The 26579-nt window shown below is 63.0% G+C and overlaps 4 protein-coding genes across 11 annotated transcripts in view; 1 reads left to right on the top strand and 3 right to left on the bottom strand.

Annotated features, from left to right (window-relative positions):
* CEP131 (centrosomal protein 131) lies at positions 1-16554 on the bottom strand. Of its 4 annotated transcripts, none has more exons than XM_074847347.1 (27): positions 16508-16554; positions 14917-15115; positions 14202-14287; positions 13321-13435; positions 12799-12917; positions 12174-12287; positions 11913-12062; positions 11425-11542; positions 10518-10634; positions 9314-9482; positions 9069-9169; positions 8756-8938; positions 8210-8404; positions 7964-8101; positions 7299-7424; positions 7081-7197; positions 5778-5807; positions 4546-4648; positions 4009-4210; positions 3669-3776; positions 3402-3519; positions 3190-3264; positions 2961-3103; positions 2464-2641; positions 2178-2374; positions 384-444; positions 1-289 (listed from the first exon to the last, which is right to left on the bottom strand). In XM_074847347.1, exons 1-27 carry the CDS (start codon positions 16537-16539, stop codon positions 215-217), a joined length of 3369 nt encoding a protein of 1122 aa, XP_074703448.1. In that variant the 5' UTR covers positions 16540-16554; the 3' UTR covers positions 1-214. The 4 variants fall into 4 exon arrangements, with proteins under 4 accessions (XP_074703448.1, XP_074703449.1, XP_074703451.1 ...); XM_074847348.1 differs by having other exon boundaries at positions 8210-8401; XM_074847350.1 differs by lacking the exon at positions 5778-5807.
* A 407-nt stretch (positions 16555-16961) lies between these two features.
* On the bottom strand, positions 16962-23095 carry TEPSIN (TEPSIN adaptor related protein complex 4 accessory protein). Of its 3 annotated transcripts, none has more exons than XM_074847366.1 (13): positions 23006-23095; positions 22316-22388; positions 22002-22093; positions 21754-21847; positions 21465-21532; positions 21230-21308; positions 20774-20845; positions 20024-20230; positions 19719-19893; positions 19302-19415; positions 18464-18555; positions 18220-18354; positions 16962-17924 (listed from the first exon to the last, which is right to left on the bottom strand). In XM_074847366.1, exons 1-13 carry the CDS (start codon positions 23045-23047, stop codon positions 17521-17523), a joined length of 1647 nt encoding a protein of 548 aa, XP_074703467.1. In that variant the 5' UTR covers positions 23048-23095; the 3' UTR covers positions 16962-17520. The 3 variants fall into 3 exon arrangements, with proteins under 3 accessions (XP_074703467.1, XP_074703465.1, XP_074703466.1); XM_074847364.1 differs by having other exon boundaries at positions 18477-18555; XM_074847365.1 differs by lacking the exon at positions 20774-20845 and having other exon boundaries at positions 18477-18555.
* A 421-nt stretch (positions 23096-23516) lies between these two features.
* NDUFAF8 (NADH:ubiquinone oxidoreductase complex assembly factor 8) lies at positions 23517-24039 on the top strand. The gene is made up of 3 exons (XM_074847372.1): positions 23517-23647; positions 23734-23844; positions 23937-24039. Exons 1-3 carry the CDS (start codon positions 23567-23569, stop codon positions 23955-23957), a joined length of 213 nt encoding a protein of 70 aa, XP_074703473.1. The 5' UTR covers positions 23517-23566; the 3' UTR covers positions 23958-24039.
* A 645-nt stretch (positions 24040-24684) lies between these two features.
* Positions 24685-26579, bottom strand: part of SLC38A10 (solute carrier family 38 member 10) — a 37347-nt gene continuing 35452 nt past the window's right edge. For all 3 annotated transcript variants that reach the window (XM_074847344.1, XM_074847345.1, XM_074847346.1), the window contains one exon: positions 24685-26523. In XM_074847344.1, the coding sequence (XP_074703445.1) occupies positions 26508-26523 (16 nt within the window). In that variant the 3' untranslated portion in view covers positions 24685-26507. The remainder of the gene's footprint in view (positions 26524-26579) is intronic.

The following is a 26579-nucleotide window of genomic DNA, read 5'->3' as shown; positions in this document are numbered from 1 at the left end:
TGTAGAAACCAACACAGATTTACTGTTAAAACAACCCCCGAACACCCCCAGGCTGCCCTGGGCGGGCTCACGGCCACAGCACCGGGACCAGGCTGTGAAAATTGAAGGTTGAGGGAGGGGAGAGCCTGAGCCCAGCCCCAGGTGCCCGCTCCCCACAAAGGTGGGTCCAGCAGGCGCCCCGGAGTACCCCCAAGCCCTACCCATCGGCGGGGGGTCATTTGGTGACCAGCAGCTGCTTTCGCTGTTGCTCCAGGAGGGCTTCGAGGCGGTCGGCTCTCTGCACGGCCGCCTGCAACAGGGCACAGGGAGGGAGAGCTCGCTGCGCCCCGGGGCAGAGCCGCGGGCGAGGGGCGAAGCGGGGGCCGGCTGCCGCCCTCACTCACCTCGTACTGCTTCCGAAGGCTGCTCACGCTCTCCTCCTTCCTCACGACCGCTGTCTTCACCCTGAGCAGATGGACAGAGCGAGGTTGAGGACCACAGCCTCACCACTGGGCTGGCCCCATGCCCAGGGAGGGTGATTTCAGCCCCTCTCCCCCGCCCCGACGCGCGGCAGAAGCAGCTCTGGGTGCTGTCACCTCTACAAGCACCTTTATTCCTTTAGTGAGCGTTATGTCATCTATAGGAAGAAGGGGACATTAGCTTCACAAAACTTAATTAACAGGACCACAGGGAAGGGATTTTAAGTTTCTTCCCATTTCTCAAGCCCACGGCTGCTCCCTCACAGCCAGACTCTTCCCCCCAGCTCTCCAAGCACCAGACTTTCCACGTTTCAACCTCTGCCAGGCTGGACGTAAGGGACGGAAGCGGAAAGGGGATCCTCGTTATCTCACACTCGAGTTATGAGCCAGGCTCTGAGCGAGTGGGATTCACTCGGCAGGACCCGGGAGAGGCAGAGAGCTCCGAGTGCTCGTCCAACAGCCTCTCGTCACCGCTGGCAGGGAGCAGCTCCGCAGGGACACTGACAGGAGGGACGGCTCTGCCCCACGCAGGAAGAGCTCCCGCAGGACACCACGCGCTTCCCCTTCCGATTCTCCTTTTACTTGCAAAATGCCTCCTCCGCAGGCAGGCTGGAGGGAAGAGGAAGCCTTATGGCTCTGCCCGACGCTCCCAGCACCGTCTCCCCACTGAGCGCAGGATGGAGCCAAGCCCCACGGCACAGCCCCTGCTCCCCGCAGACACAGCCTGGGACCCTGGCGCGTTTTGGGGACACCACAGCTGTCCCCAAGCTCTGTGGCTCTGCAGCAACTGGCCGAGCCCCAACCCAGCAGCAGGCTGCTGCCTCCCCTGCGCTCGGGGAGGGGGGAAATCGGTTTCCCAGCCCCTCTGGAGGGGTAAATCTGCCAAGCAAGATGCTGTGGCTGCAATCATGGGTATCGTGTGGTCCCCAGGGCAGAGCCTACCGGAAGCTGACCGTGAACCGGGCTGGCTTGCAGTGCCCCTGCCAGGGAGCAGCCGCAGACAGAGCTGGCAGGAGCCCTCATGCTGCTCCAGCTGCCCACCGCGTCCTCCAGGCACACAAGGGAGCAGCCCTGGGGACAGGGTGACACAGAGCAGGCTAGAAGTCACAAGGGCCAGAGGACTGACAGCGGCTGAGCAGGCAGCCAGCTCGGGTGAGACCCCACTGCCCATTTTGCCCTGACAGGACTGGAAACTGCACCGGAGGATCTGGAGCACAGGTCTGATGGGGAGCGGCTGAGGGAACTGGGGGGGTTTAGTCTGGAGAAGAGGAGGCTGAGGGGAGACCTCATGGCCCTCTGCAACTCCCTGACAGGAGTGTGCAGAGAGGGGGGAGGAGTCTCTTGAGCCAAGGAACCAGCGCCAGGACCAGAGGGAATGGCCTCAAGCTGCGCCAGGGCAGGGTCAGACTGGCTCTTAGGAAGGATTTCTTTGCAGAAGGGGTTGTTGGGCGTTGGAATGGGCTGCCCAGGGCAGGGGGGGAGTCCCCATCCCTGGAGGGGTTGAAGAGTCGGGTTGACCCAGCGCTGAGGGATCTGGTGGAGTTGGGAACGGTCAATGTGAGGTGAATGGTTGGACTGGAGGAGCTTCGAGGGCTTTTCCAACCCAGATGATTCTGGGATTCTGTGGAGGATGCCGCCCTGCAGACATGCTCCTGCAATGCACCCGGGGAGCTCTGCGCCCGCAGCCCCAGCTGTGAGCCCAGCCCGGCACAGCCTCACCTCCTGTGAAGCTCCTCCAGCTCTTTGTCCTTCTCACGCACTACCCTGTCCAGCTCCAGGCGCTGCCGGGCTCTCATCTCCGCCATCTCTGCCTTGAGCCGCTTGTTCTCCTCCTCCGTCCCCACCAGCCTGTCGGCAAACTCCTGCCGGATCACTTCGGCCAGGCTGCTCCGCTCCTGGGCCAGCTGATCCCTCACCTGCAGCAGGGCAGAGAGGGGACACTGAGACGCTGACAGGCACGGGGCGATGCGGGGGGCCAGAGCACGGCAGGGCACGGAGCACTCACCTTCTGGATCTCCTCCACCTCCTGCTCCTTGTGCTTCAGCAGGCCCTGCAGACGAATGCTCTCCCCTTCCAGCTCTGCCAGCCGCCCCTTCAGGTCGTTGCAGCGCTCCTGCAGCTTCCGCTCAGACCTCTCCAGCTCCTGGAGCTCTACCTCATACTTGTCTCGGATCCTCTTAATCCTAACAGGAGGAAAGGACAGGCAGCCTGGCTCAGCCCAGCACTGCAGGGCCTGTCCCCAGGCACTGTCGTGCTGCAGGAGGGACCCCGACACAGCAGCAAGGAGTTGGGGGGGGATCTGCCCCACGGGAGATCCAGGGCCATTTCCTCAGCGAGAGGTAAACTTCAATCCCACCAGTCACTCCTCCCTGCACTAACGCTGCTCACACCCTCCAGCTGCAGTGTCCAGAGCTCGCTGGAGAGATGCGCAGGGCTCAGGGGAAGGGGACCTGCCTGTGAGGAGCTGGGACTCACGGGCTCCCTCCTCCCACTCCTCACTACCTGTTCTCTGCTGCCCTCTCGCACTCCTCCTTGGCCGAGGACATGTCGGCCTCCAGGCGCTGGATCACCAACTCGATCTCTTTGTCTCTTTCCTTCCTCACCTCCTCCCGCAGCTCCCGTTCCCGGGAGAGCAGCCAGGCTTCCTGGGGACAGAGATGGCAAACGTTGCTTCCGACCCTCTCAGATCCCGAGGATGGCACCTCTGGAGAAGAGCAGCTCTCGTCATTACCTCCTTCTTCACGTAGCTCGCCTCCCAGGCCTGCTTCTCCATCTCCAGCCGGTCCTTCAGGACCTTCACTTCTGCCTGGGGAGAGACAAGAAAGCAACTGCTCAGCCCTACGCCGGCTGGGAGCAGCCCCCGGCACCACCCCGGCGTGGGGACTGGACTGCTCGCACCCGAGAACAGTGATCCAGGACGCAGATGTGAGGGGAAAACCAGACCTGGTGCCTCCTCTCCTGCTCCTCTTTCTCCTTCGCGTACTCCTCCTTCAGCGCCCTGGTGACAGCCGAGCTGCTCGCCTCCAGCTGCCGCCGCAGCTCCTCTGCCTCCGCTCTCTGCCTGCCCGCACACAGACCGCAGCTCCCAACGTCCGCGCCGGCCTGGCCTCGCCGTCCCTCCTCCTCCTCCTCCTCCTCCTCAAGCACCAGCCCCTTCCCACCAAAGCCTGGCCTGGGGAAACCAGCCCCACCGCTCCCAAGCCCTCTCACCTGGCCGCTTGCTGGCTGAGCCGCTCCTTCTCCTCGGCCACCTCAGCGTAGAGTCGGCGTCGCTGCTGCTGCAGCGCCTGCTCCTCCTGCTCCAGCTGCTGCTCGCACCTGCGGGGCACAGCGGCCTCAGGGACATGCCTGGCTTCAGGCATTCATCCACCCTCCACCCTGCCCCATCCCATCCCCTCCAGAGCTGATCAGGGGCTGGTCTGACCCCTGGTTCACCAGCATCTCCCACCTCGGGCTGGTGGAGAGAAGAGGCTGCTCCCTGCAGATATTAACTGCTGCAAATATTGGGAACTCACCCCCATCCCAAACCACGGTGCAGCCCCCCACGTACCGCTGCCGGGCCCGCTCCCTCTCCCGCTGGCTCTGCTCCTCCTTCTCCCGCTCCAGCAGGTCCCGCAGCTCCTCCGCTTGCCGGCCGTAGCGCTGGGCAGCCCGCTCGTCCGACTGCAGCAGCTCGGCCTCGTGCAGCATCTTCAGCTTCCTGATGTCCTGCCTGTGCTTGGCAATGAGCTTCTGGATCTCCGGCTCCAGCCCTGGGGCAGCGGGAAGGACAGTTACCCCTCAGCCCTGGAGCTCTACAGACCCCAACAACGGTGCCCTTGGCCTTGGCCAACTGGCAAGGAGGCTGCAAACACATCAACTCAGCAAAGAGGGGCTGCTGAGAAAGAGGAGCCGAGCACACACGGGTTTTCTTGCCCTCTAGCATCCGTCTCTACCGAACACAGGGAGCAGAGTCTGCCCACACTGAGCAGCTCTTCCCTGAGCTGGCAGAGGCTTCTCTCCCGGACTCTGACCCTCTCCCGGACCAGACGGATGCGACCCCTGCACCGGCCCAACTCCTGCCGCCGCCGAGGGACCGTGCCCGTACCTTTCACAGTGATTTCTTTGATCTTTTTAGTTTTCTCATCAATCCACTTCTCCCGCCTGATTTTCTCAGTTGCGCTCATCAGTTCCTTCAGTTTCTTGATCTCCTGTTTAGAAACAAATGGGACAGATTCAGAGACAAACCAGGGGAGAACAGCCACTAGCCTGGGAGCCCGGCTGTCGAGAAGGAAGATGCAGGCAAGAGCAGGCAGCCTGAGCTGCAGGCAGATGACTCTCACAGCCCCGGCCAGGCACGTTCTCCCAGGCTGGAGAAGCAGCCACATGCTCTGCCAGCGCCTTCTCCCCTCTCACGGGATGGGGCTGCTGCTGCCCCGCAGACCCTGAGCATGGGGGAAAAGAGCAAAACCCTTGGGAAAACGCTCACTGGCTGAGCCACGAGAGCACCAACAGAGAGCAGAGGGGAACGGGGGGCTGCCGACCGTCCCGGCATGCAGGACAGATGCGGGGTTGTGTGTGAAGATGTTTTCTTCTCCAGCCTCTCCTCTCTCCCTGGCATGGAAGACCCTCCGGCAGGAGGACAGACAGACACACCTCCCAACACCACAGTACCACTGCAGACCAAGCTCCTGCAGCACCCCAAAACTCTTCAAAGACTCAGAGGCTGCACAGCCCAGGCACAGCCGCTGCTCTCCCTTCCTCCTCAACCCTCTGCTCTGGCCAAAAAGCCACAGAAACACCCAGGCCCTGCTGCCCAGGGAGCTCTTCCCCGGCACTCCTGTCGGCAAAAGCCGGTCGAAGCACCGTGTATTTCTGTGCTGGGGTTTCTGGTGAGAAAGGCACTGGCCGATGGAAAGCTGGGCCAGAAACGGCTCCATTTCAGCACGGGCAGATGACATCCGCGTGCAGGACATGGGACGTGTCACAGCTCCCAAGGATGAGTGTGTGGCTGGACACCCAGGAGCTTGTTACCCGGCCACGGCGCAGAGAGGAGAGGGAAAGAGCAGGGGGCTGCCCGCACAGCTCTTAGGGGAAAAAAAGGGCAGGAAAATCTGCACAGGAAGACAGGGACAGGCTGAAGGCAGCAGCTGAGTACGTGGGCTGGGGAGACGTGGTGAAGGGGCTCCTTGGTGGGGCTGACCCTGCTGCAGACGGGGAGATCCCAGCCCAGCCCTGCTGCCTGCAGGCGCCTGCAGAGCCAGAGCAGGCCAGGGCATGAGAGCAGAAGGGCAAGGCACCAAAAAAAAAAAAAAAAAAAAGAGCAAAGACCACATTTACCTCGCAAAAGGGGCCCAAAGTGCGCCAGACCTGGGGAGAAAGAAAGGAGGGGATGGAGAGAGAAGGGGAATCGCAGAGTCACAGGGGAGAGGGGAGATGGGAGGGGAGAGGCAAAACCAAAAAGCCGTGTGTGTGCGAGAGCCACGGGCAGGGCTGGAGGCGGGGGCCGGGGTCCCATGGAGCGAGGGGAGGCACAGCCAAAGGGAACAGGGACAACGAAGGGGCCGCAGAGCGGAGTCAGGCTCCTGGGCCGTTCCCAGCGCTGCTGCCCTGCTGTGAGCGGGGAGCGAGAGGTAACGGAGGCACCTCCTCTGCCCCGCACAGGCTGCGGCAGCAAAACCAGCCCCGTTCCCCCCGGCCCCGCGCAGGAAGGGGCCCCTCCAGGCACCCAGCACAGCAACCCTGTGCTGGCTTCTTCCTCTCGGCTGGGCTCAAAACTCAGGTTTAAACAGTACAGCCAAGCAAGCCAAGTGAGCCTTCGCTTTGTCTGCGGGAGGGCGTCTGTCTGAACAGGCACAGACTGGGGTGAACGCCTGCCCTGCTCCAGAGCCCGTGCGAGCAGGGACTGGGCTGACAAGCAGAGCCAGGATGAGTCCCGTGGCGGAGCTGCGAGCCAGCAGCGCTGCCTTCCTGCCAGGCCCGGCACAGGGCCAGCCGAGGTGTCTCCGTCTGCAGGAGAGGGAGCTCTCTGCCCGCTCCCCAGGGAGCTGCCAGCCCGAGCAGGCAGCACAGCCTCACCAGGGAAACAGCCGCCTGTGTGTTTGGGCGCTGGTCAGGGCAACAGCCCAGCGAACCTCAGCGGATACACCCCATGGTGCTTTATAATTTACCCCCATTTAGCTCTGAGGGCAGCCCTGCGCCTGCGCCGGGGGCTGGAAGTCACCCAGCTCAGGATACGACCCCAGGTACAAATTCCTCTGCAGCATCGGGTTTGTGCCAGCAGCCGCTTTCGCCTCTGCCAAAGCGAGATCCCGCAGTCGCCCCCCGGCCTGGGGAGAGCTCTGCCCACGGCAGGATGTGTGGGAAGGGTCTTTCCCAGCAGAGCCCCTGGGAGCTGCCACCGTCTCTTGGTCAGATCCGTGCACCCGGCTTTGGGCAGCAGAGGACAGAAGCCTCTTGGGGAGCCAGAGCAAAGCTCCGCGGGCGACACGGCCTTTCTGTGCACAAAGGGCTCCCCAGAACAACCACCGAGGTGAGAGAGGCCGTACTGCTCCGGGCAGAGGCCCCATTTGAGCAAAACCAACCAACTCTGGCCACGGCACGTCTCCTCCCCCTGCCTCTGCCACCTTCCCTGTCCCCTCACCAGCTCGTGCTGCTCCTGCATCTGCGTGATCTTCTTGCCATACTTCTGATCCACTTGTTTGAGCTCAGCTACCACAGCCTCACACTTCTCACTCAGCACCTTCTTATCATCGATGAGCTAAGGCAGGGTGAAGAAGAGGTATCAGGCGGCCAGGCAGGGTAGAGCCAGCTCAGCTTCTGGCTTCAGAAGCATCATTTGGAGTTGGGATGAGAGATTACCTGGTCGATGAAGGCCAGATGCCTCTGGATAGCTGCCTCATACTGTTCCCTCTGCAGCCTGAGCTGGTGGCCGAGCTCCTTCTCGGTCTGATTGACGTGTCGGACAGTCAGTTCCCTCTGCTGAGCCTTTTGGATGCAAGGGAGAAACAGCCACAAGACATTAGAGGGGGAAGTTACACCAGCGTGCATACAGGAGGTAACTGTCAGACCTGTGAGGCACCGTCAGGCCAGAACAAGGAGGAACAGAGCTAAATCAAAGTCCCTGAGACTCACAGGGACTCAGCTCCTGCCCCGCTGTCAGCAAGAACACCCAAACCCCCAGGGGGCACAGGAAGAGTTCAGCCAGGTCCTGAGCGACCAGTCAGGCACCTGCCAGGGAGGGGAGTCTGAGGAAGGTTTTCAAGTCAAGACAGGTAAAAATCGGAGCAAAGCCCCCACCAGAGTGGGAAGGACCCTGCAGGGCATCACGCTAACAGCGACAGAGGCTGCGGCACGCCCTCACACCCACCAGCTCCTCAGCACTAGCTCCAGGAGCACTGCAGCTGGGGATCCCTGTTCACCACAGAGCCCTCATCTTGTGCTTCAGAGCCACTGTCCCAAGAAAACATCGACTGAGGGCTCTTGGCCTTCATTCCCCAGCACACAAATGCGTCTGGCTCACACACCAGGGCTGTCTGCAGCAGGTTGATGGCTCGCTTCTTCTCCTCCACTTCCAGCTTCAGCCTCATGATGGAGCTTGTGACCTCTGTGGCAACAGCTGAGGCCTGCTCCAAGTGAGCCAGCTCCTCTTCTGAGAGGAGACCCTGCCACGACGACAAAAAAATGATTAAAAGGTGGTGGGGAGCACTGGGAACCTTTCCCCCATGGTCTTCACCTCTCCAACACAGATGGGCCCTCGCCTCAGCACTCACCTCCCGCTGTGTGGCCGAGGCGGCCGACCTGGGCCTCTCCTGTTCCGACTTCTCCATCTCATCCAGGAAGCTGATGATGCTTTGGAGTTTGGCCTCTGAGAGCAGGGCCCCGTCCTCGGGGACCCCCGGGGAGTGGTTCAGCTTCCCAAACTTCTCCAAGTTGTCAGCAGTTAAGGAATTGGAGCTGGGCTCCTGCTGGGCAGACACAGCTGTGAATGAGCACCCAGGGGAAGGCTCAGGAGAAGAGGTGCTGGCTCTTCCCCATCACTGCAGCCCAGTCCTCCCACTGCACCCCAGTAACCACCCTGTGCTAACCCCACTCCTGCCACACCCCTTGCATGGTTTTACTCCTCCCTGCAGATGCCCAAGTCTTGGCTGCACCAGCCTCCCCCCTCCTCTGCCTCTCTCCAGCAGTGAACCAGCTGTATTTCTCACCCTCCCCACCCCTGCAGGCGCTGGCAGAAGGCAGCCCACAGGGGAACCTGCTCTCCCCAGGCAGCCGTCGCTGTCAGGGGATGGATGCACTGGCCTCAGCCCTCTGCTTACCCCGTCTACCCAGGCATATCTGTCCTTCTTGAAGAGCTTCGGTGGGGGCAGCAGCTCTGGCTCTTCCTCCAAGAGCCTGAGCGTGTCCAGCAGCTCATTGAGCGTGACCTTGGACTGAGCCCTGCTGACAGCAGTCACCACCGTCTCCAGATCCTCGCCGCCCGTCTCTCTGGAGCTCACATCCTAGGGGAGAAGACGATGCACCTTGCAATAAAACAATTTGCTGGATCTCCCCAGAAGTCAGCGGAGGCCCCAAAACCACCCTGGCAGAAGAGGTGGTACCAGGAGCCCCATGAGGCAAAGCCAGACCCACCTGCAGCTTGTCCTCGGCCTCAGGGTCCCGCGAGGGCGCAGAGCCGAGGTCTGCGAGGCCACTTTCTTCTGGCTCTGCAGTTACCAGGTGGAAATTGGCCTCTGCAGGAACCAGACTGTTCTCAGGTGCTTGCAACAACCAGCCCCTTTGAAGCAGCTCCCCAGAGCGAGAACTGCTCCTCCATCCTCCTCCTTCCCCCTCACGTGCTGCTCCAAAAGCACCGGAGACCTGCAGAAGGGACTCACCAGCATTATTGGCTTTGGTGACGCTGCTGGCAGGACTGACGTTCCTTGCAGAAGCAGGTTTGGCAGATTTCTTCTTTGCTACCCTTCTGCTCTCCTTCACCAGCGCAAGCTCTTCTTCTGCCAAGCGCTTTGCGTCCAAAGTCTTCTGGGCCCTTTTCTGGTGCAGTTCCTGTAGGGACAGACAAGGCGTCAGCGTCCTGTCCGGCACAGGGTGTGTTTTGACACGTACCTGCCCTGCTTCGAGCGCTGGCAAGGGCCTGGGAGACAGCAACAGCCTGCGCGCTTGCTGCTGAAGGGTTAACAAGGACAACTCTGGAGAAAGGGGAGGCACAGGAACAGCAGCTCTTCTCTTCGCTGCTCTGGTGGTGGCCAGGGTCTGGCCAGCACTTGCCATCCCTGCTCACACGCCCCTGCACGACGTCCTTTGCTGCTCCGTAAAGGTCCCCCAGATCCCAAGGGCCAAGCAGCGCAGCGACGCCGCGGTGCCCAGGGACGCCTCAGCCGAGATTTGGGAAATCACTTCAGGCACAAGCACGTGTCTGCAAGGCTGCTGCGGCATTTCGGCGTCCTCCAGCTGCTCACTGCTGCGTCTCCCCTGACACCCCCCCTCCTCCTCCGCCCCGATGAAACATGATTCCATTTAGGGCAAAGAGAAATTGGGGGTTTAAAAAACCTTTGGCTATACCACAAGGCAACACGCAACTCTCCATAGTCTGTGCCAGCCCCCCAGTCTGTGCCCCAGGAGCACTGGCCCTTTCCTGCTGCAAATGGGGCTGCAAGAACGGGGTGAAAACAGCGAGGTGCTTCCTGCCAACAGGCACGGAGCAGCGCTCAGCCCACCCCAGAGGGACCTGCTCACGAGGAGGGTCCCTTTCCCAGGGCATTCTTGTCCTCAGCCACTCCGGGGAGCTGCAGTTACAGGCTCTCTGGTCCAACGTGGTCACCCCTTTTCCCGAAAATGAGACTGAAACCAGCATTGTCTTTCCAAGCTCTGAATGAGCTGCCAAGGCTTGGCAGGAGCACAACGGGAAACCGCTCTACGGCACCTCCGGCTCCGTAGGGAGCACTCCATTGCCACGGCTGGCTCTAATCCTGCTCCGTGCAAAGCCCTAGAGATGCAGAGCAGAGGCCCTCTCGCTGCCTCGCAAGAAGATGCCAACAAACTGGCCTCACCCAGGCCACAACACCCTTGCCTTGGCCCTACCTGGATGGCAGCGCGCCTGGCCAGGCGTGCCTTCTCCTCTCGGATCTTCTGGCGTTCCTTGTCCTTCCTCTCGCGTAAATCCAGGATATTCCCTTCCTCCATCTGCTGCTGCCTTTCCTTCCAGAGAAGAGGGTCAAAAATGTTACTGAGAGCTCTGCAGCACCCACCACCCACAGCAGAAAAGTGGGAAAGGGCACACTGCATCTGAGGTCAGCCCATATTCAGGCTTTCCATCCCCTCTGTCCTCCCCTCCGTGCAGGTAAAGAGCCTTCAGAAAAGCTCCACTTCAGAGCAGCTTATTTTCTTTAGATACTAAATGCAATTATTAGTCATCTGGGTCTGAAACCACCGAGGAGACAAGGCTTAAAAATAGACTCTCACATGCAAGAGCTACAGTACTTTTTGTTATTGGGATAAATAATTAAACACAAAGAAACACAAATAGCTGCAGATGAGTCGTCGCTCTCTAAAGAGCCAACTCGTTACTGATTCGCTACGAGGAGCTGAGACAGGGGATCCCTCCTCTGGCCACCAGCGTGTCCAAGACAATAAGAATTCAGCAGGATTTGTGCTGCTGCTGCCAAGCATCTGCCCGCTCGTAGCTGAAGGGGGTTGGTAGACCGGAGCCGTGCAGCGCTGAGCCCAGGGGCTCCCGGCCTGAACTCCCCCCGGAACCAAAGCCGGGCTTTCCCCCAGCACAGCCAGCACATCTCCCCAGGGACGGGACCCTCCCCGGCTCTCTGGACCGCGAGGGGCTGGCTAGATGCAGAGCCAAAGTCCACTCGTCTCCCACAGCTCAGATCTCGGTTGGGGGGTGACTAGACGGCCTCAAATTCCCCTGCCAGCGAGGCGAGCGGGACACGGGTGTCAGAAGGCTCTGAGCTACAAGGCAGCGGACAGGACTGACCTCCCGTTTGGAAGCCAACAGCCGCCCCAGAGCCGCCGCTGCCGCCCTGTGCCGCTGCGAGTGGCGGCGGTACCAGCGCTGGATGGTCACGGCGGCCAAGTTCACCTGCTGGATGAACCTGTGGGGAGAGGGAGGGTCAGCGCGGCCCCCAGGGTCCCCCCCTGCAGCCGCCAGCCCCATCCTGCTGCAGCAGAGCGCGGGCAGCTCGCCCACGGCACCGGGACTTCTGTCCCCTCACACCCCGACTCCACGAGGCCTTTTCCCGGGCTGAGTTTTGGGGTGGAACTCTTGGGTTTTTGATAAGGACTGGTCAAAGCGCAGAGCCAAGTCACGGGGAGGGTAAATCAGCCTCTGCAGGTGCACTAAGAGGGGCCCTTCCTAAATCTGGAGGCCCATAGGACAAGAGCAAACCAGTCCCAGCTCCCCGGGAGCTCAGCCCTCTGCCTGGCACCATCCTCCTGCCTCATTGTGCACCGGCTCTGCCTCACCTCTCCGCCTCCTCCTCGGTCACCTCCTTCCTCCGGGGCAGGCTGCTGTTGTTGTTGCGGGTCATGATGTTGTTGCTGGAGAAATTCTTCTGCGACTTGACGAAGCTGCTGCTTTCACCGTCCTCGTTTGAGGTCGCTTTGACGACGTTGCTAAGGGAGAAAACGAAGATACTTGGCCCCATCCGGCCCCATCCCGTGTCACATCCGCACAGGAACAGGGGGTCAGCACAGTCCCCCTACCCAGGACCTCACCACACTTACTTGAGGGAGCTGGGTGCCTGGTTGGAGCTTTTGGGTGCAGGACCCTTCTCGGCGGTGGAGTAGTTGTTGTGCACCATGGTGGTGACACAGTTGCCCATCGCGCCCTTGTTGCTCCTTTTGCGAGAGAAAACGAGGCGTTAGGACTCGCTGGACCCGAAGGGGACAGGACGCACCGACGACGGACGCTCCCTGCGTTACATCCCTCAACCCAACCGTGACTGACTGGAGCAGCCGCCGAGGCGAGGAGCCTCCCGACTGACTCGCCCGCTCTCTCGAGCTCACTCCTCGCTCCCCGTGCACAGACAGACAGACACAGCCCGAGCAGACCTCACAGCCTGCTCTTCAGGCTATTCTACTCGCAGCCTTGGCTTAAGTCCCTCCCGGCCCTGAAGGGCTCATGTTTTACTTGTTTCTAGAGCGACAACAGCCTCTCCCACGCATCCATCGAGCTCCAAACGCGTCCTGGCCAGCCAGCCTGGTACACGCCGCCATCAGTCTGCCCCGCACTTGACCCTTGTGCCCTGGCAGAGGCAGAGCACCAGCACCCCCTCCTCCACCCAGGTGTTTTCTCGGTGTAGTTCCTCCCAACACCAGCCTGGCTCCGATTCAGCACCGCCTCTCCTACCTGTTGTTGGCGGTGAAGTTGGCTGCCAGAAGCACGGTGGCTTCTTTCCTCCTCATGCCCGCTGGTGGCTCGACGCCGCGGGAGCCGGCAGGGCCCGGGAATGCTCGCGGCTGATCATCCTGCCATGGAGGCAGCAGGCGTGAGCGCAGGCAAGCGCCAAACCCACGTCCTCGAGTACCACCCTCTTCCTTCGCAAGCCAGTTTCTCTCCCCCACGCAAGAAATCTCTGTTCCACAGCACAGCAGCCTCAAGGCTTTGCCTGTGCCTCTGCCTGTCTCCGCCAGAAGCACAGAGGTGCTGGGCCAAAAGCCCTGGGCCAGAGATAAGGCTGAGCACGTTGGCCATCCCAACCGTGCCAGCTTTGACTGCAGACTGGGGAAGGCCCAGCCTGGCCATCACAGATGAGCTGTACCACCCCTCCTCGGGTCTAGGGAAACCCTCCCTCTCCTCCACCAAAGGCAGCTGACTCCTCAGGCAGGCAGAGCGGACAGCCCACCCGCCCCAGGACGCCCCCGTCCTCACCAAGATGTTCCACGTGGTTTTCTTTTCCGGGGACGTTTTGCTCAGACTTGCCAGTTTCTTTCTTCCCCCAGAACCGCTCTCAAAGAAGGTCAGGAAGTCTCCCGTCTGCTCCGAGCTTTAGCCCGAACCCAGGGAAAGCAGAGAGGGGGAAACAACACGTGTGCAGGAGTTAATATTGCAGGCAGACAAACGGGAACAAGAGAGAGACAGCAGGGTTCGCATCCCGCGCGGGCTGCTTCCGCGAGAAGCACGCTCTGATGGCGGCAGGGCACGCTGACAGCACGCACAGCGCAGAGCCGAGGCACACCTACCGCCTGCCGTCACACCATGGGGGAGAAAAGGGATGGAGGAACATTACACCACCACGGAATCTATGAATGATTCGGTTTTACAGAGCTTTAGATTTCAGCGTGACGTGCGGAGATGGAATATATTAAAGGGACGGGCACAGGGCAACAAGAGAACGGAAAATCACAATTCAGAGGCAGCGCCAGGAGGTCACTGGAGACAGAAGAAGAACCTTTCATCTCCCAGCGCAGTCCAGAGGGTCCATGAGGGGCTGTTGTAATAGAACAGTCCCATCCCTCGGAATTAGATTGAGTGTCTTTTGCAACAGAGGCTTCCCAGCCACAGAAACACACTCTACTTCCCCAAATCCTAAACAAGTGACCTCCCCTCCAAAAAAAAAAAAAGCAAACAAAACCCCAGACCTCGGTTTTCCAAGGCCAGGTTATAACCCCCAATGTGTATGACAGAGCTTAATGTACATTTTTGAAAGGCTCTGGCTCCCTCTCAGACAAGGGAGGTCAGACAGACAGGTGGGGTTTCCCACAGTCCCATCCCTGGGACAGATGGACCCACGTCGGCGGCTGGAGCTGTACCTGCGCGCGCTGTTCACCCGCTGGTTAACCTGGGTGGTGCTGTTGGACCTCCGGAGGTTGTTCATCGCCCGGGATCCCGCATCTTCCTGCGGAGGAAAGCGCTAAATTCAGCAGTGACGTTAAGGAGAAGCACGGGCAGGCACAGCTGGGATGCCAGGCCTAGGCAGGCTCCCCCTGTGAATCCTAAAATATCACTGCTGGTGGTGCCACCCTTCCACCCTTTCAACGCAGCCCCGACACAGATGTTTCCCACATCCCCACGGCTGCCAACCTTGAGGCAGAGTGCAGTGACACCCCGCTCCCTCTCGGGCTCCCACGCTGCTGAGCCAGCACAAACCCCTTCGTTTGCGTGAGCTCCCCAGCGGAGACAGGCTGCGCTCATTACCTGCCCTGCAAATGAGGGCGGAAGAAGCCTGCCAAGGCAGCAGGGATTACTCAGCAAAGAGAGCAGAGACTCTCCACTACTGGATCTTAACAGAGCCCTGTGAGCACTTGGGCTGAAAAAACACTCACAGAATGCCCCATTCAGCGAGAAACTGCGTCCACAGCTCCTGCTGACCCCAGCCAGAACAGAGTGTGCTCAGCAAGGAGCAGGCTGGGCCTGAAAACACCACAGCATCCAGCAGAAGATACCAAGAACTCAGGAGTTTCCAGAAGGAAATCAGCGCAGGGAGATGAAGGACAAGGAAGGGACCCTCTCCTGCCCAGGACTCACCGGAGCGTTCCTCTTCGGTTTGCCGTCAGCGGTGACCGAGATGGAGCGTGCCATGTGCTTGGCGGGAGAGGCGCTGCTGGGGCGCCGCGAGACTGGCGCGGGGAGGCCGGTCAGGCTCAGCTCCACGCCACCAGAACCAGCGCCCTGGAAGGACGAGCTGCTGCGGGTGCTCTTCATCCTTGAGCAGAGAGAAGGGGCCCTGGAAGCACAGACAGAGAAGTGAAGGCACTTTCCAGCCTCGTGCAGCAAAGAAACTATGCACTCTGCTCCCAGCTGTCTCCTACAAACGCCGGCACGCAGAGCCGTAAATGTTTTCAAGTGGGACAAAACACCTTCCTCCGTGTTTTCACATGCCAAAACCACCCCAAATGCGAGGCCTGGGGAGGCTGCAGGTGAACTCCTCACAGCGCCCGACACCAGCACCCATCTCCTCACTGCTTTGACCTAACGCCCCAGCCATCCCATGTCCTGCTGCCCCATTTATGGGCCAGAATGCTCATTTAAAGGCCAACGGGCAACTAAGGCAGCTGAGAAAAGCCCCGCTCCTTCACTCCATACACATCATGGCTGGCAAAGGATCATGCGAGCCCAGAACAGCCCCTTCTGCTGAGCCCAGGGGGTTCAGCTCACCCAGCGCCCTGCCTCGGCAACTGGGCAGCTCCAGAGGGATCCCTCCCCCACTGAGCACTCCCCATTTCTGCCCAGAAGCTGTTCAGAAGCAGCTGTGCCCTCTCGGAGGGCACATGGAGAGCTGAGCCCCCGTCCCAGCCCGGGGGGGGCAGCACACTCCCCACTTCACCCCTTTGCATCCCCTCCCACCACAGCACCGAGCCAGGAGCTGCCGCTGTCCCCAGGCAAATCCCACCGTGATGTCGCTTTATTTCTTTACATCCCGCTATCCAAACCATCCCTAAACTCATCTTCCCCAGCAGCTCTGGTTTCACCACCCTCCTGGGGCTCCACCGGAGACCTTGGCAATGCCTCGGCCTCCAACAACCCGCGTAAACAAAAGGCTCTCGATGGAAACCGCCGGGCTCACCCCAGGAAAACAGGGCTCAGGACACAGAGGCCAAGCCTCACAGGACCCAGGCCCAAGCCCAGGCTCAGGACACCCAGCCCCAAGCCCCCCAGGACCCAGGCCCAAGCCCAGGCTCAGGACACTCAGCCCCAAGCCTCCTAGGCCCCAGGCCGAGGCCGCAGGTCCAAGCTCAGGCCCCCAGGCTCCCAAGGCCCAGGCCCCCCCCAGATCCCAAGGCCAGGCCCCCCGCAGGAGCGGCGACACGGGTGCGGGGCTCCAAGGAGCGTGAAGGGCCCAGAAGAGGGTGAGAGGGACCCGCACCCCGCCGGGGCCTCCTGAGGGGGCAGCACCGAGGGCGAGGCCGGGACTTCAGCCGCAGCCCCCGGCCTCACCCGAGGCCCCGGCGCCCTTCTTACCTAACTCCAACCACCCACCCCACAAGGCGCCCCGGGGCCGTTACAAGGCCCCGGCCCCCGTACCCCCGGCCCCCCACCTCGGAGCAGGCCCCGGCCCCGGTGCCCGCCCCCCCCCCCCCGCCTCAAGCCGCTCCGCGCTCGCTCCCGCGCAACCTACCGCTGCCGCGCGCCCCGGCCCGCCCCAGCCATTAGGCGGGGCGAAGCGGCTGCCAATCGGAAGGGAGGGGCGGGGCAAGGAGAAGCGCGGGGATAGGCTGAGGTGTAGAAGAGGGTGGGCGGAGGGCGGGACTAGGGGGCGTGGCCTGCGGCAGAGGGAGGGGGAGGGGCGGTTCCGGTGTGATTGGCATGTGGATGGGCGTGGTTTGAGGAAGGAGGGAGGGGCTCGTGTGCGGTTTGGGGGCGTAGCCTAAGGAGGGGCCCGTCGTGATGATATGGTGGGGCGGGGCCAAGAGGTGAGGGGGCGGGGCGAGGGGCGGGGCTTGGTCCGTGGGGCAGGGGCGAGCCGTGGGGGGGAGCCGTGGGGCACGGAGGGAGCCGTGGGGCGGCACTGGGCGGGGGGAGGACCCGCGGGGGAGGCCCCAGCAGCGGCGCAGGAAGAAGTCGCAAGTTCCCAGAGGCGAGCGCGGGGTTTATTGGTGGGTCCCGGCCCCCCTGGGACGGCGCCTTCTCCCGCCCCAGCCGCAGGCTCTGGGTCACCCAGGAGCACCCCAGGGCCGTGCCAGGGTACCCAAACCGCCCCCCACCCCCAGCTCCGCCTCGGTTCCCCCGCACAGCCCAGCCGAGCGAGGGGGGCCAGCGGCCAGCTCCAGGAAACCAGGGACTTTTGGCAACAAAACCCCAAAAATCAGTGAGCGGGACATTATAACCTTATGGAAGCCCTGGCCCCCGTGGCTATTTCACAGCCCGTGGCCCCCCGGCAGCCCCCTTCCCTCACCCCTTTTGTTTTTCCCCAAAGGGGAGTGGGGTCCCAGTGGGGGAGCAGCCGGAGCCCGCAGACAAGCCCCCCAAGGAGCCGTGGCACGGACAGGCCCCGCGGGGAGGGAGGGCAAAGCCCCCGCAGCCCCCCGGGAGCCCGACAGCAGCTACATGTTGAGAAAAGCAAAGGCTGAGGGCTGTCGGCTGCCCTCTGCGTCCCTTTGTCCATCCTCAGGCCGGGACAGCGTCCGCGGCTCAGCTGGGGGAGAGTCTGGGCAGAGCACGGCGCCGGGACGAGCCACCAGCTCCATACCAGCGAAGAGGGAGAGGCTGCGGGAGGGCACAGGGGCAGCCGCCACGTCCCCTGCCAGCCTGCTCGCCACCTCCCGCTCGCAGGGACAGGATGGCACCACGGCCCCGGGCTGCCCGTGGGGCTCCGCTTCCAGCCCCTGTTCCTCGGTGTGGGCCGGCACGGCTACGGGGAGTGGGGCCGTGCTCAGGGGGGTGAGGATGCTCTCGCCTGCCAGGGGAGGGATGTCTGTCAGCAGGTCCCCGGCGCACGGGGCTGAGCCCACGGTGAGGGCAGAGGGGTCGGAGGCCGAGCGGGTGCTCTTGGGGGAGGGCTGGTCTCTGCAGAGAGCCTCGAACTGCCGCAGGATCTGGGAGGAGGAGTGGGACGGGTGGGAGTCAGAGTAGCAGCAGGAAGGGGGCCTGGCCCCGGCACCCCTCCCCAGTGCTGGGGATCAGCCCCAGTGTCCCCTCCCAGGGCTCAGCTTTGCCTCCTGGGGAGGGAAAAATCAAACCCTGCCACGGCTCCCTGCTCCCGGGAGAGGAGGACAATTCCCACCCCTCTGGGACACTCACGGAACCACCCCGTATCCCCGAGGATGGGCAGGACAATCCCCAGGAGCTGCTCACCCTGAGGAGAGGGCACAGGGACGTGCCAGGACTCACCTTGGTTGCTCGGTTGGCGACAGGGCCGGGGCTGCCTTGGCTGAGCTGCTGCAGGTGCTGCCGTGTGACGGCAAAGATCTGGTCCAGGGAGAGCAGGTCGGAGCACATGAGGGAGGAGATGGCGCACATGGACCTCTGCGGGGAGGAGAGCGCGGCTGAGCCGGGCAGGACAGACAGACAGACACCGGAACACCCCGGCTCAGCCACACTTCTTCCCCTCCCCGTCCCTCCACACCGCACCCACCGCGTGCGCTCACCATGCGGACGCTGTCGCTGGGGTCCTCCAGCGCCCGGCTCAGCAGCTCCAGCACCACCTCACAGTTCAGGAGCCCGCACCTGGCCGAGGGGAAAGGGGTTACGGCCACACACAGCACCTGCAGCCCCGGGAACCTGCTGCCCTCCTGCCTGGCAGCGATTCAGCCCCAGAGATCCACGCAGGGGCAGTCAGGGGGGTGAATCACAGAATCACCTCGGTTGGAAAAGCCCCTGAAGCTCCTCCAGTCCAACCATGAACCTCACCCTGACCGTTCCCAACTCCACCAGATCCCTCAGCGCTGGGTCAACCCGACTCTTCAACCCCTCCAGGGATGGGGACTCCCCCCCTGCCCTGGGCAGCCCATTCCAACGCCCAACAACCCCTTCTGCAAAGAAATCCTTCCTAAGAGCCAGTCTGACCCTGCCCTGGCGCAGCTTGAGGCCGTTCCCTCTTGTCCTGGCGCTGGTTCCTTGGCTCAAGAGACTCATCCCCCCTCTCTGCACCCTCCTTTCAGGGAGTTGCAGAGGGCCAGGAGGTCTCCCCTCAGCCTCCTCTTCTCCACACTAAACCCCCCCAGTTCCCTCAGCCGCTCCCCATCAGACCTGTGCTCCAGACCCTGCACCAGCTCCGTTGCCCTTCTCTGGCCACGCTCGAGTCATTCAATGGCCTTTTTGGCGTGAGGGGCCCAAAACTGAACCCACTCATCGAGGGGTGGCCTCACCAGTGCCGAGCACAAGGGTGAGAGGCAGCTCAGGCTGCCCCTCGAAGCCCCCGCAGCCCTCCCCAGCACCCACGGTCCTGGGGAGCGTTCGCCTCGGGTACTTACTCCTTGACGAAGTGCTGTGCTTCCTCCCTGGTGAGGAAGACCCTGGCACCGCGGGTCAGCACCGACACCAGGCTCACCTCCCGCACGCAGTCGCCCAGGCTGTCAGCGTCCACCCTGCTCGGGGACATACTTTGGTGGGGACAGGGGACAGCTCTGCTCCTTCCTGGGGTCCCAGTGCAGACCCTGCCACCCTCCTGTGGGTAGGGAATCCCTCCCACATCAGCTCCCCTGCCCGTGGCTCTGCCCACCCGCAGGCTGCCCGTCCTGGGAGGCCAAACACACCAGGGAGAACTCAGCCCGGCAGTGCCAGGGGACTCAAATTAATGGTGTGGAAAACGAGGGCACTGTTCCTGGAGATGAGGGAACCATCTCAGAAAGCCCCAGGGAAATGGGGGGTCCCCACAGCCCCATTCTCACCTCTCGGCCACGTGGGCCAGCTCCCGGCTGGCCCCGGAGTGGCTGTCGCTGCCCGATTTGCTGCAGGAGTCGGAGGTGCGGCTCAACTCGCCGTTCCCCTGCGAGGAGTCCTGGGAGCTGTGTCCGCTGTCCGCCTCCTCCCAGCCGCCCCCGGCCAGCCCCGGCTGGTGGCTCCCTGCAGGGACAGCAGCGGCAAGGTTTGACCCCCAAACCAGCCCCAGAACCTCCCAGGGACCCCCCCAGGCCCCCCCCAGCAGCTGCTAGCCACCCCAGCCCAGTGGTTGGGGGGAGGGGGGTGTGCCTACCTCGGGTGCTGTGCGCTGAGGTGGCTGCTGGTGGCTTCACAGCCCCGGCTGGGCTCCTGGCGGGTGAGGGGGCTCTCACGGGCTCGTAGGCGTCCTCGCGGAGCTCCCCGCGGCAAGGCCGGGGCCCCTCCGGGGAGGGGAGCACAGCGTGGGCCACTGCTTCGGCCGCTCGCTGGATGGTGCTGAGCAGGGCTTCGCCCGTCGAAGCTGGGGAAAGGCCAGAGGTTTCCTGGGGAGCCCAACCCAACCCCTCCCGGCACCCACCGCCACGCAGGGTGTCATAAGGGGACAGTGGGGGCCTGACAGCAGAGAGGAGAGGCCCTGGCAACTGGGTTCCAGGCACAGCCCAGACTTTTAGCTGGACAAGGTGGGTGAGGAAGACCTGGGAGCTACCGGGACGGGCCACAGGGCACAAGCCCACGTCCCTGTCACACCTCGCAGCAGGGAAGGACCTGGCAGAGCCCCCCACTGCCAGCCCCACGGCCATGCTGCCAGTCCCAGCGCCCATCAGACAGCTTGGGAAAGGGGAGAGCTAAACAAAACAAAGGCTTTCTGTGCTGAGTTGCCCAGAAACACCCACCCAGAGAGCTGGCAATCAGGTTAGGCATCTCTGAACGCTGGGAGCCTGGTCTAACCTCAGGCAGGACCCCCAGGGCTGGGGCGTTGTGGCATGCAGGCAGGGCAGTGCCGAGCAGGGGACTGACGCAGGGTGAGGGGCAGCACCAGGCGAGGGCACAGCCAAGGACTTACTGGAGCCGCTTTTCTCACTGCTGAAGCCAAATCCTTGCAGGGAGCCGCAGGGGCTGGGGCTAGAGCCCATGCCTGGGGGAGGCACAAGGCACGTTCAGAGGGAGAAGAGGCATTCGAGGTCCCCCTCTGCTGCTGTTCCTCCCCCTTGCAAGAACAGAGGAGTGCCTGGGGCAGCCAGGAGTTGCTAGGACCCGGGCATGTGTTTCCCTCTGACACAGTACCCTGCAGCCTGCTCTGGCCAGGACGCCCCCAGCGAGCAGTGCTGGGGCCCGTGATGGGGCAGGGGAAGCTGCCAGGCACCTGGCACCATGGCCTGTGGCACCCTGCCCTCACCTCCACCATCCCCTCTGGCAAGCAGACCCCCTGCACACCCACAGCTCCAGCCGAAGGGACTATCCTGGTGCTGCCAGCACGGCCCGTGGAAGATGACTGGGCCCATGAGGGGCCTGCACTTACCCGCGGGAGGCAGGGGACGGGCAGGCAGCACGGCAGGCTGGGGGAGCGGTGCATCCGAAAAGATAACGCTGGCCAAGTCCTGCCAGGAGAGACAGGGGTGTGGGCAGAGAGCTGGGGAGCACCGGGCACCCCAGACAGGCCCCAGTACGGGGGTGTGGGAGGCAGAGCTGCCCTGTTGCATCAGACAGGGCTCGAGCAGTTCGCCCGGCACAGGGGGAAAGGGGCCAGCACTCACCTGCGCGGCTGCCCGGACCTTCTGGTTCAAGCTGTTGCCATGGAGGGGGTCTGGGGGCCCAGCGAACACTGCAAGGCACAAGGTCAGGAGGGCTGGGGGATGCTCAGCTCCCAGGCACGAGGCAGGATGGGGCAGGACCCCGGCCCCGGCCAGTGCTCGGCCTCTGGAGCAGCCCCCACAGGCAGGAGCCACCCTGGGCTCTCACTCACAGCCCAGCTGGGTTCTCCAGCACCACGCAGGGATGCACCCCCCCCTCCTGCCCCGGCTCTCCCACTCCTCACCCCATTACCTGCCGCCTCCCGGATGAAGCAGGCGTTCCTCTTCAGCTGCAGGACGAACTGGGGGGAGCCCTGGGTGCATGTGTGCAGCAGGATCTTCAGCACCTGCGGACGCAGGGCTCAGGGTGAGAAGGCCAAGCTGCGGCTGCCCCAACAGCCCCAGTCCTGACCCCAGATGCACTCTGGCCTATCACCCTGGCCTCGGGGCTCCTCTGCAGCCGGGGGAGCCCCGCAGCAGCCACCCCCGCTCACCACCTACCTTCAGCTTGACGTGGCAGGAGTTGCTCTGCAGCCGGTTGAGGAGATACTCCAGCAGGCACTGGCTGCTGCCGGGCGACTCGTGGGAGATCTCTGGGGCGGGGGGTTAGGGATCCTGCTCCCTCCAACTGGGACTGCAGCAGCTCCCACCCACCCCCCCCACAGTTGCCAGCACCTCTCCCCTCCAGCCCCAGCCACACCGGGGGCCTGTGGCCACCCCGCGGGCCTCCCGCACCCACCCCGGCCCCCACAGCCTGGAGCAGCCCCGGGGATCACCCCCCACCCCGGGCCCCTCCATTCTCCCCAGAAGGATACTGGCGATCTCCTCAAACAGGTACCCGGGGCAGGGGACGTCGTCGTCTGCCGTGCCCCTCAGCAGCACCGGCAGCTGGAGGAGGAGGAAGAGGAGGAGGAAGAGGAGGAGGAAGAGGAGGAGGAAGAGGAGGAGGAAGAGGAGGAGGAAGAGGAGGAGGAAGAGGAGGAGGAAGAGGAGGAGGAAGAGGAGGAGGAAGAGGAGGAGGAAGAGGAGGAGGAAGAGGAGGAGGAAGAGGAGGAGGAAGAGGAGGAGGAAGAGGAGGAGGAAGAGGAGGAGGAAGAGGAGGAGGAAGAGGAGGAGGAAGAGGAGGAGGAAGGCTGGTGTGAGAGGGGCCAGGCCCGAGCCTGGATGGGGCTGGACCCCCTCGAGCCCCACCAGCACCGCCTGAAGCCAATGCAGAAGCCCCCCACGCCCACCCCGGTGAGACCACAGCGCTGCCCTGACACCACAGCCCCCGAGATAAGTTACGTCACGGCTGTGACATCAGAGAGTAAGGGGGGGAGGGTGCCACGGCAAGGCCGAGGGGCCCTGGGGCCGGAGAGCATAGGAGGTGGGAAGGTGCAGCCATGACATCACGGGTGGCGGAGTGACATCACGCTCTAGGCAGCCCCCCACACTCCCACTCCCACTCCCACTCCCACTCCCACTCCGGCCCCGGCCCCGGCCCCGGCCCCGGCCCCGGCCCGTACCCGGCTCAGGAAACTCAACCGGTCTCTCAGCGGCGCCGCCATGACACTGCCGGCACCGGCCCTGCCCGACGCGAAAACAGCCTCTCGGCTCCGCCCCCCGGAAGTCTCTATGAACCAATGAGAATGAGAGACGCTGCCGCTCAGCCAGTCATCAGAGAGGGAGGGCGGAGCTCCGGGCGGAAGCGGCCGCCAAGACTGACGCCGGCGGCAAAAGGGCGGCAGACGGGAAGTAAACAACAGGCACCTCCACCAATCAGAGCTACAGGCGACGAGCGACCAATCAGCAGGGGCTTGGGAGGCGGGTGCCTCGTGTGACCAATCCACGCTTTCGCTGGGCCGATCTGACCAACCCAAAAAGGCCGGGGGGACGACCTTCCTCCATTACCCAATCAGAGAGCCAATTCGCTTTGATAGGCGTTCCTATTCACCTATCGACGAGCCCTGGAGGCGGGCATCCATCAGCGTCCAATGCGAGGGCGCAACGCTTTTGATGAGCGGACCGGGCGGCCAATCGCCGTTGCTCCGCCATGGCGGCGCCCAGGCCGTGAGGCGGCGGCGGTGATGTCGGGTCGGGGTGTCTGGGTGCGGGCGCGGGCGCGGCTGCGGCGGTTCCCGGCGCTGCTGGCGGGCTGCGGGGAGCAGGTGGGGCCGCGGGGGGCGGCTCCGGGAGGGGGGGGGGGGCCCGGCGATCCCGGCGCCCCGCTCCGGTTTTCTGTCGTTCCCCGCAGGCGGCTGCCTACGGCCGGTGCGTGGCCGCGGCGGCGGCCGGGCCGGCGGAGCTGCGGCGGGACGCCTGCCTGGAGGAGTTCCGGGCGCTGCAGGACTGCTTCGCCCGGGCGGTACGTCCTGGTGCCCGGCCCGGCGGGGCGGGGTGGAGCGGCCCCGGCGGTCTCCGGGGCCTCATCCCGGCCTGAACCGCGACTCTTTGCAGGCGAAAACGACGCCGAAGTGACCCGCGGTACCGGCCCCGGCGCCCCTCACCCCGCGCACAGACCTGGAGACGCTTCGGGAAAATAAAAACTTTTCCAACCCGACCCGGTTCGTCCTTAAATTACAGAATAAAGAGCGAGGCGGGGCCGGAGGCAACTGGCGGAGCCCCCGGCCTCGGGGCAGCCCCCGGCTCGGGCAGCCCCGGGAGCAGCGCCGGGCCAAGCGGCCCCGGGTCGCAGAACGGAGACCGAAACCCTCCCCTGAGCTCCCCGGCCTGGGGAGAGCAGCCCCTTCCCCGCCCCCTTCCTCCTCTCTCCAGCCGCGGCCCCACATTCGGACCCATTTCCCACCTCTATTTTCACGCCACAACCAAATTCCCGGCAGCAGGAGCCGCCGGTGCCGAGCTCTGCGCAGGCGACAGACGGACACCGGGTGCCCCGGGGCGGCGGCCCCGCATCCCCGCCACCCGCTGCCGAAGGCTCCCGCTCTGGCAGCGGCTCTGCTGCAGCTGCTCGATCCCCTGAATGCCAAATCAGACGTATTTCTCCCCAAACCAGGCCCCGTGCGCGAGGGCAGCGGCAGGATCGCGGCCTCATCCCCAGCAGCGGCCGGGAGGAGAAAAGCCCGAGGAAAGCACAAAAACCGCTTTTCCTTCAGCAGCGAAACTCCCCGCGGGCACAGAGCAAAGCCCCAGGGCCTGAGTAAGGCTTCCAGATTCTTTTTTTTAATTTAAAAAAAGAGACTTCGGATCAAAATGCTTCAGCTTATTTTATTGATCAGCTCAGCCTTCCCTCCGCTCTGATGCAGCTCCGGCCGCCTTCCAGCCCGGCGTGGGGGGGCTGCGCCTTTCCCCGCCGCCGAGGAAGGGCAGCGGCATCTTTGGTCCTTCTGCGTTCACACCAACTCAACGCCAACAGCCACAGGCAGGTCTGGCAGCGCGGGGCGGGAGCCTGCCCTCACCCTGCCCGCGCAGCCAGCCCCTGGCAGGCAGGAAACGGCGAAAAAGGGCAAATCCAGCTCCCTCTCGCTTTAGAAAGGCTGGTCGGTGCCGCAGGGGACGACACCGGGACCCGCCTCCCCGCCGTGACGCGGCCACGTTATTGTGCTTTCGGACGGCGTAATGGCGAAGCTGGCTGGTACGATGGGGGGTCCTGAGGGTTAAGGCCATGACAGGCGTGGGGATGTGGCGCGGGTGGTCCTCCTGAAGTACGCCCGAGTCCGTGGCCGTTGCCCTGTGGCTCTGTGTCATTTTAATGAGAAATTAAGACGACGTCCTTTGAGCAACGGGCACACGTCCCGGGCAGGCGGCAGCAGAGTTCCCGAGTGACCCGAACCGCTGTGACAGTCCCGTGTGTCCGATAACGACCCCGGCTCTGCAAGGTCCCATCGGACACGAACTCGACGAGGCTAATTTACCAAAGACACGTTGAGAGACGGATATAAAAACCACCACAGTGATGAGGTCTGTAGACTCCAGGCTGGGAAATTTCAGCCATTCTAGTGAGAGCTTTGGGATTCGATTTCGTACATTCGCAAGTCAGGATGTAAAAACACAAAAAAAAACACAAAGGGATGAATCACTGTCTGGGAGCCTGAAACGAACCAGGGCTCTCAAAGCAGCTCTTCCCTTCCTCCCTCATAAAATATATTTCCAGGGGCGGAGTCCTGACATCTATGGATGGAAAATGCAGCGCAGAGGGGGGCTGGGAAGAACGCACAAAACAAACACGCTCCACCGCGTTACAGAGAGAAGAGGTAGGTATGCTCGAGCCAAGCCCCCGAGTCCGCCCTTCTAAGCCGCGTCTTTTGTTCCCAAATTAGTCATCTCTTGCAGAAAAATCCAGCTGGTTTGGGAAGGGGGTGGGGGGCAGTCTGCAGCCCCCGGGGTTGAGCTTCATAATGCACTTTGGACAGGAGAAGTCAAGCTTGAAAGCACAGATGAGAGTTGAGCATCCGGGGAGGGTGGCGAGAGCAAAGCCCCGTGTTATTGCTAGTGTGTGGCCAACCAATTAAATCCCTGGGAGTAGAGGCAGCACAACAGCAGCAGTTGTGCCCGTTTAAGGCAGCGTTTCTACTAAACTAGGTTCCTAAACCACAACTATCTCCTAAACATGCAAGACTAACAGCTCCCATTTCAAGAGAAACACCAAAGCAATTGGCTAAGCTGGTCCTCAACTCATGACTTGATGCTTCCCCAGAATAAAGCCCTTCCCGCGAGGCCTCGGTCCCCAGGTCCCCTCTCCCGAAGCCCCACACGGGCAGAGGAACCTCGCGGAGAACCCACCTCGCTTCGGGGGTCGGGAGCCGGATGGAGAAGGCAATTCGATATGGATGAGATGTTGAAAAAGGTCCTTGGAAGCTGGTCTGGCAGGGAACCAAGGCAGGTGGCAACCTCTGAAAGCCAGAGGACAGCGGGACAAGCTTTTCTTTCACGGTTGCCAGCTCCTCGGGCACGCGCAGGGAGGTGCTGCCATGGCAGAGACTCGAGAAGCCGCCGGTCCCCTGGACGGTGCTCGCAGGTCCGAGGAGATCGCGTGGGCCCAAGCGCTGCGTCCGGCAAAGTGCTGCTGGCTCAGACCAACCCCTGCCTGAGCGACAGCGGCCAAAAAACCAGCTGGTGGAGTCGAACCTTCCCCCCGGAGCT

The sequence above is a fragment of the Strix aluco genome, chromosome 21, assembly GCF_031877795.1.
Source record: "Strix aluco isolate bStrAlu1 chromosome 21, bStrAlu1.hap1, whole genome shotgun sequence".
NCBI classification, from domain to species: Eukaryota; Metazoa; Chordata; class Aves; order Strigiformes; family Strigidae; genus Strix; species Strix aluco.
Note: the sequence above shows the minus strand (reverse complement) of the source record. Positions and strands in the feature narration are given on the sequence as shown.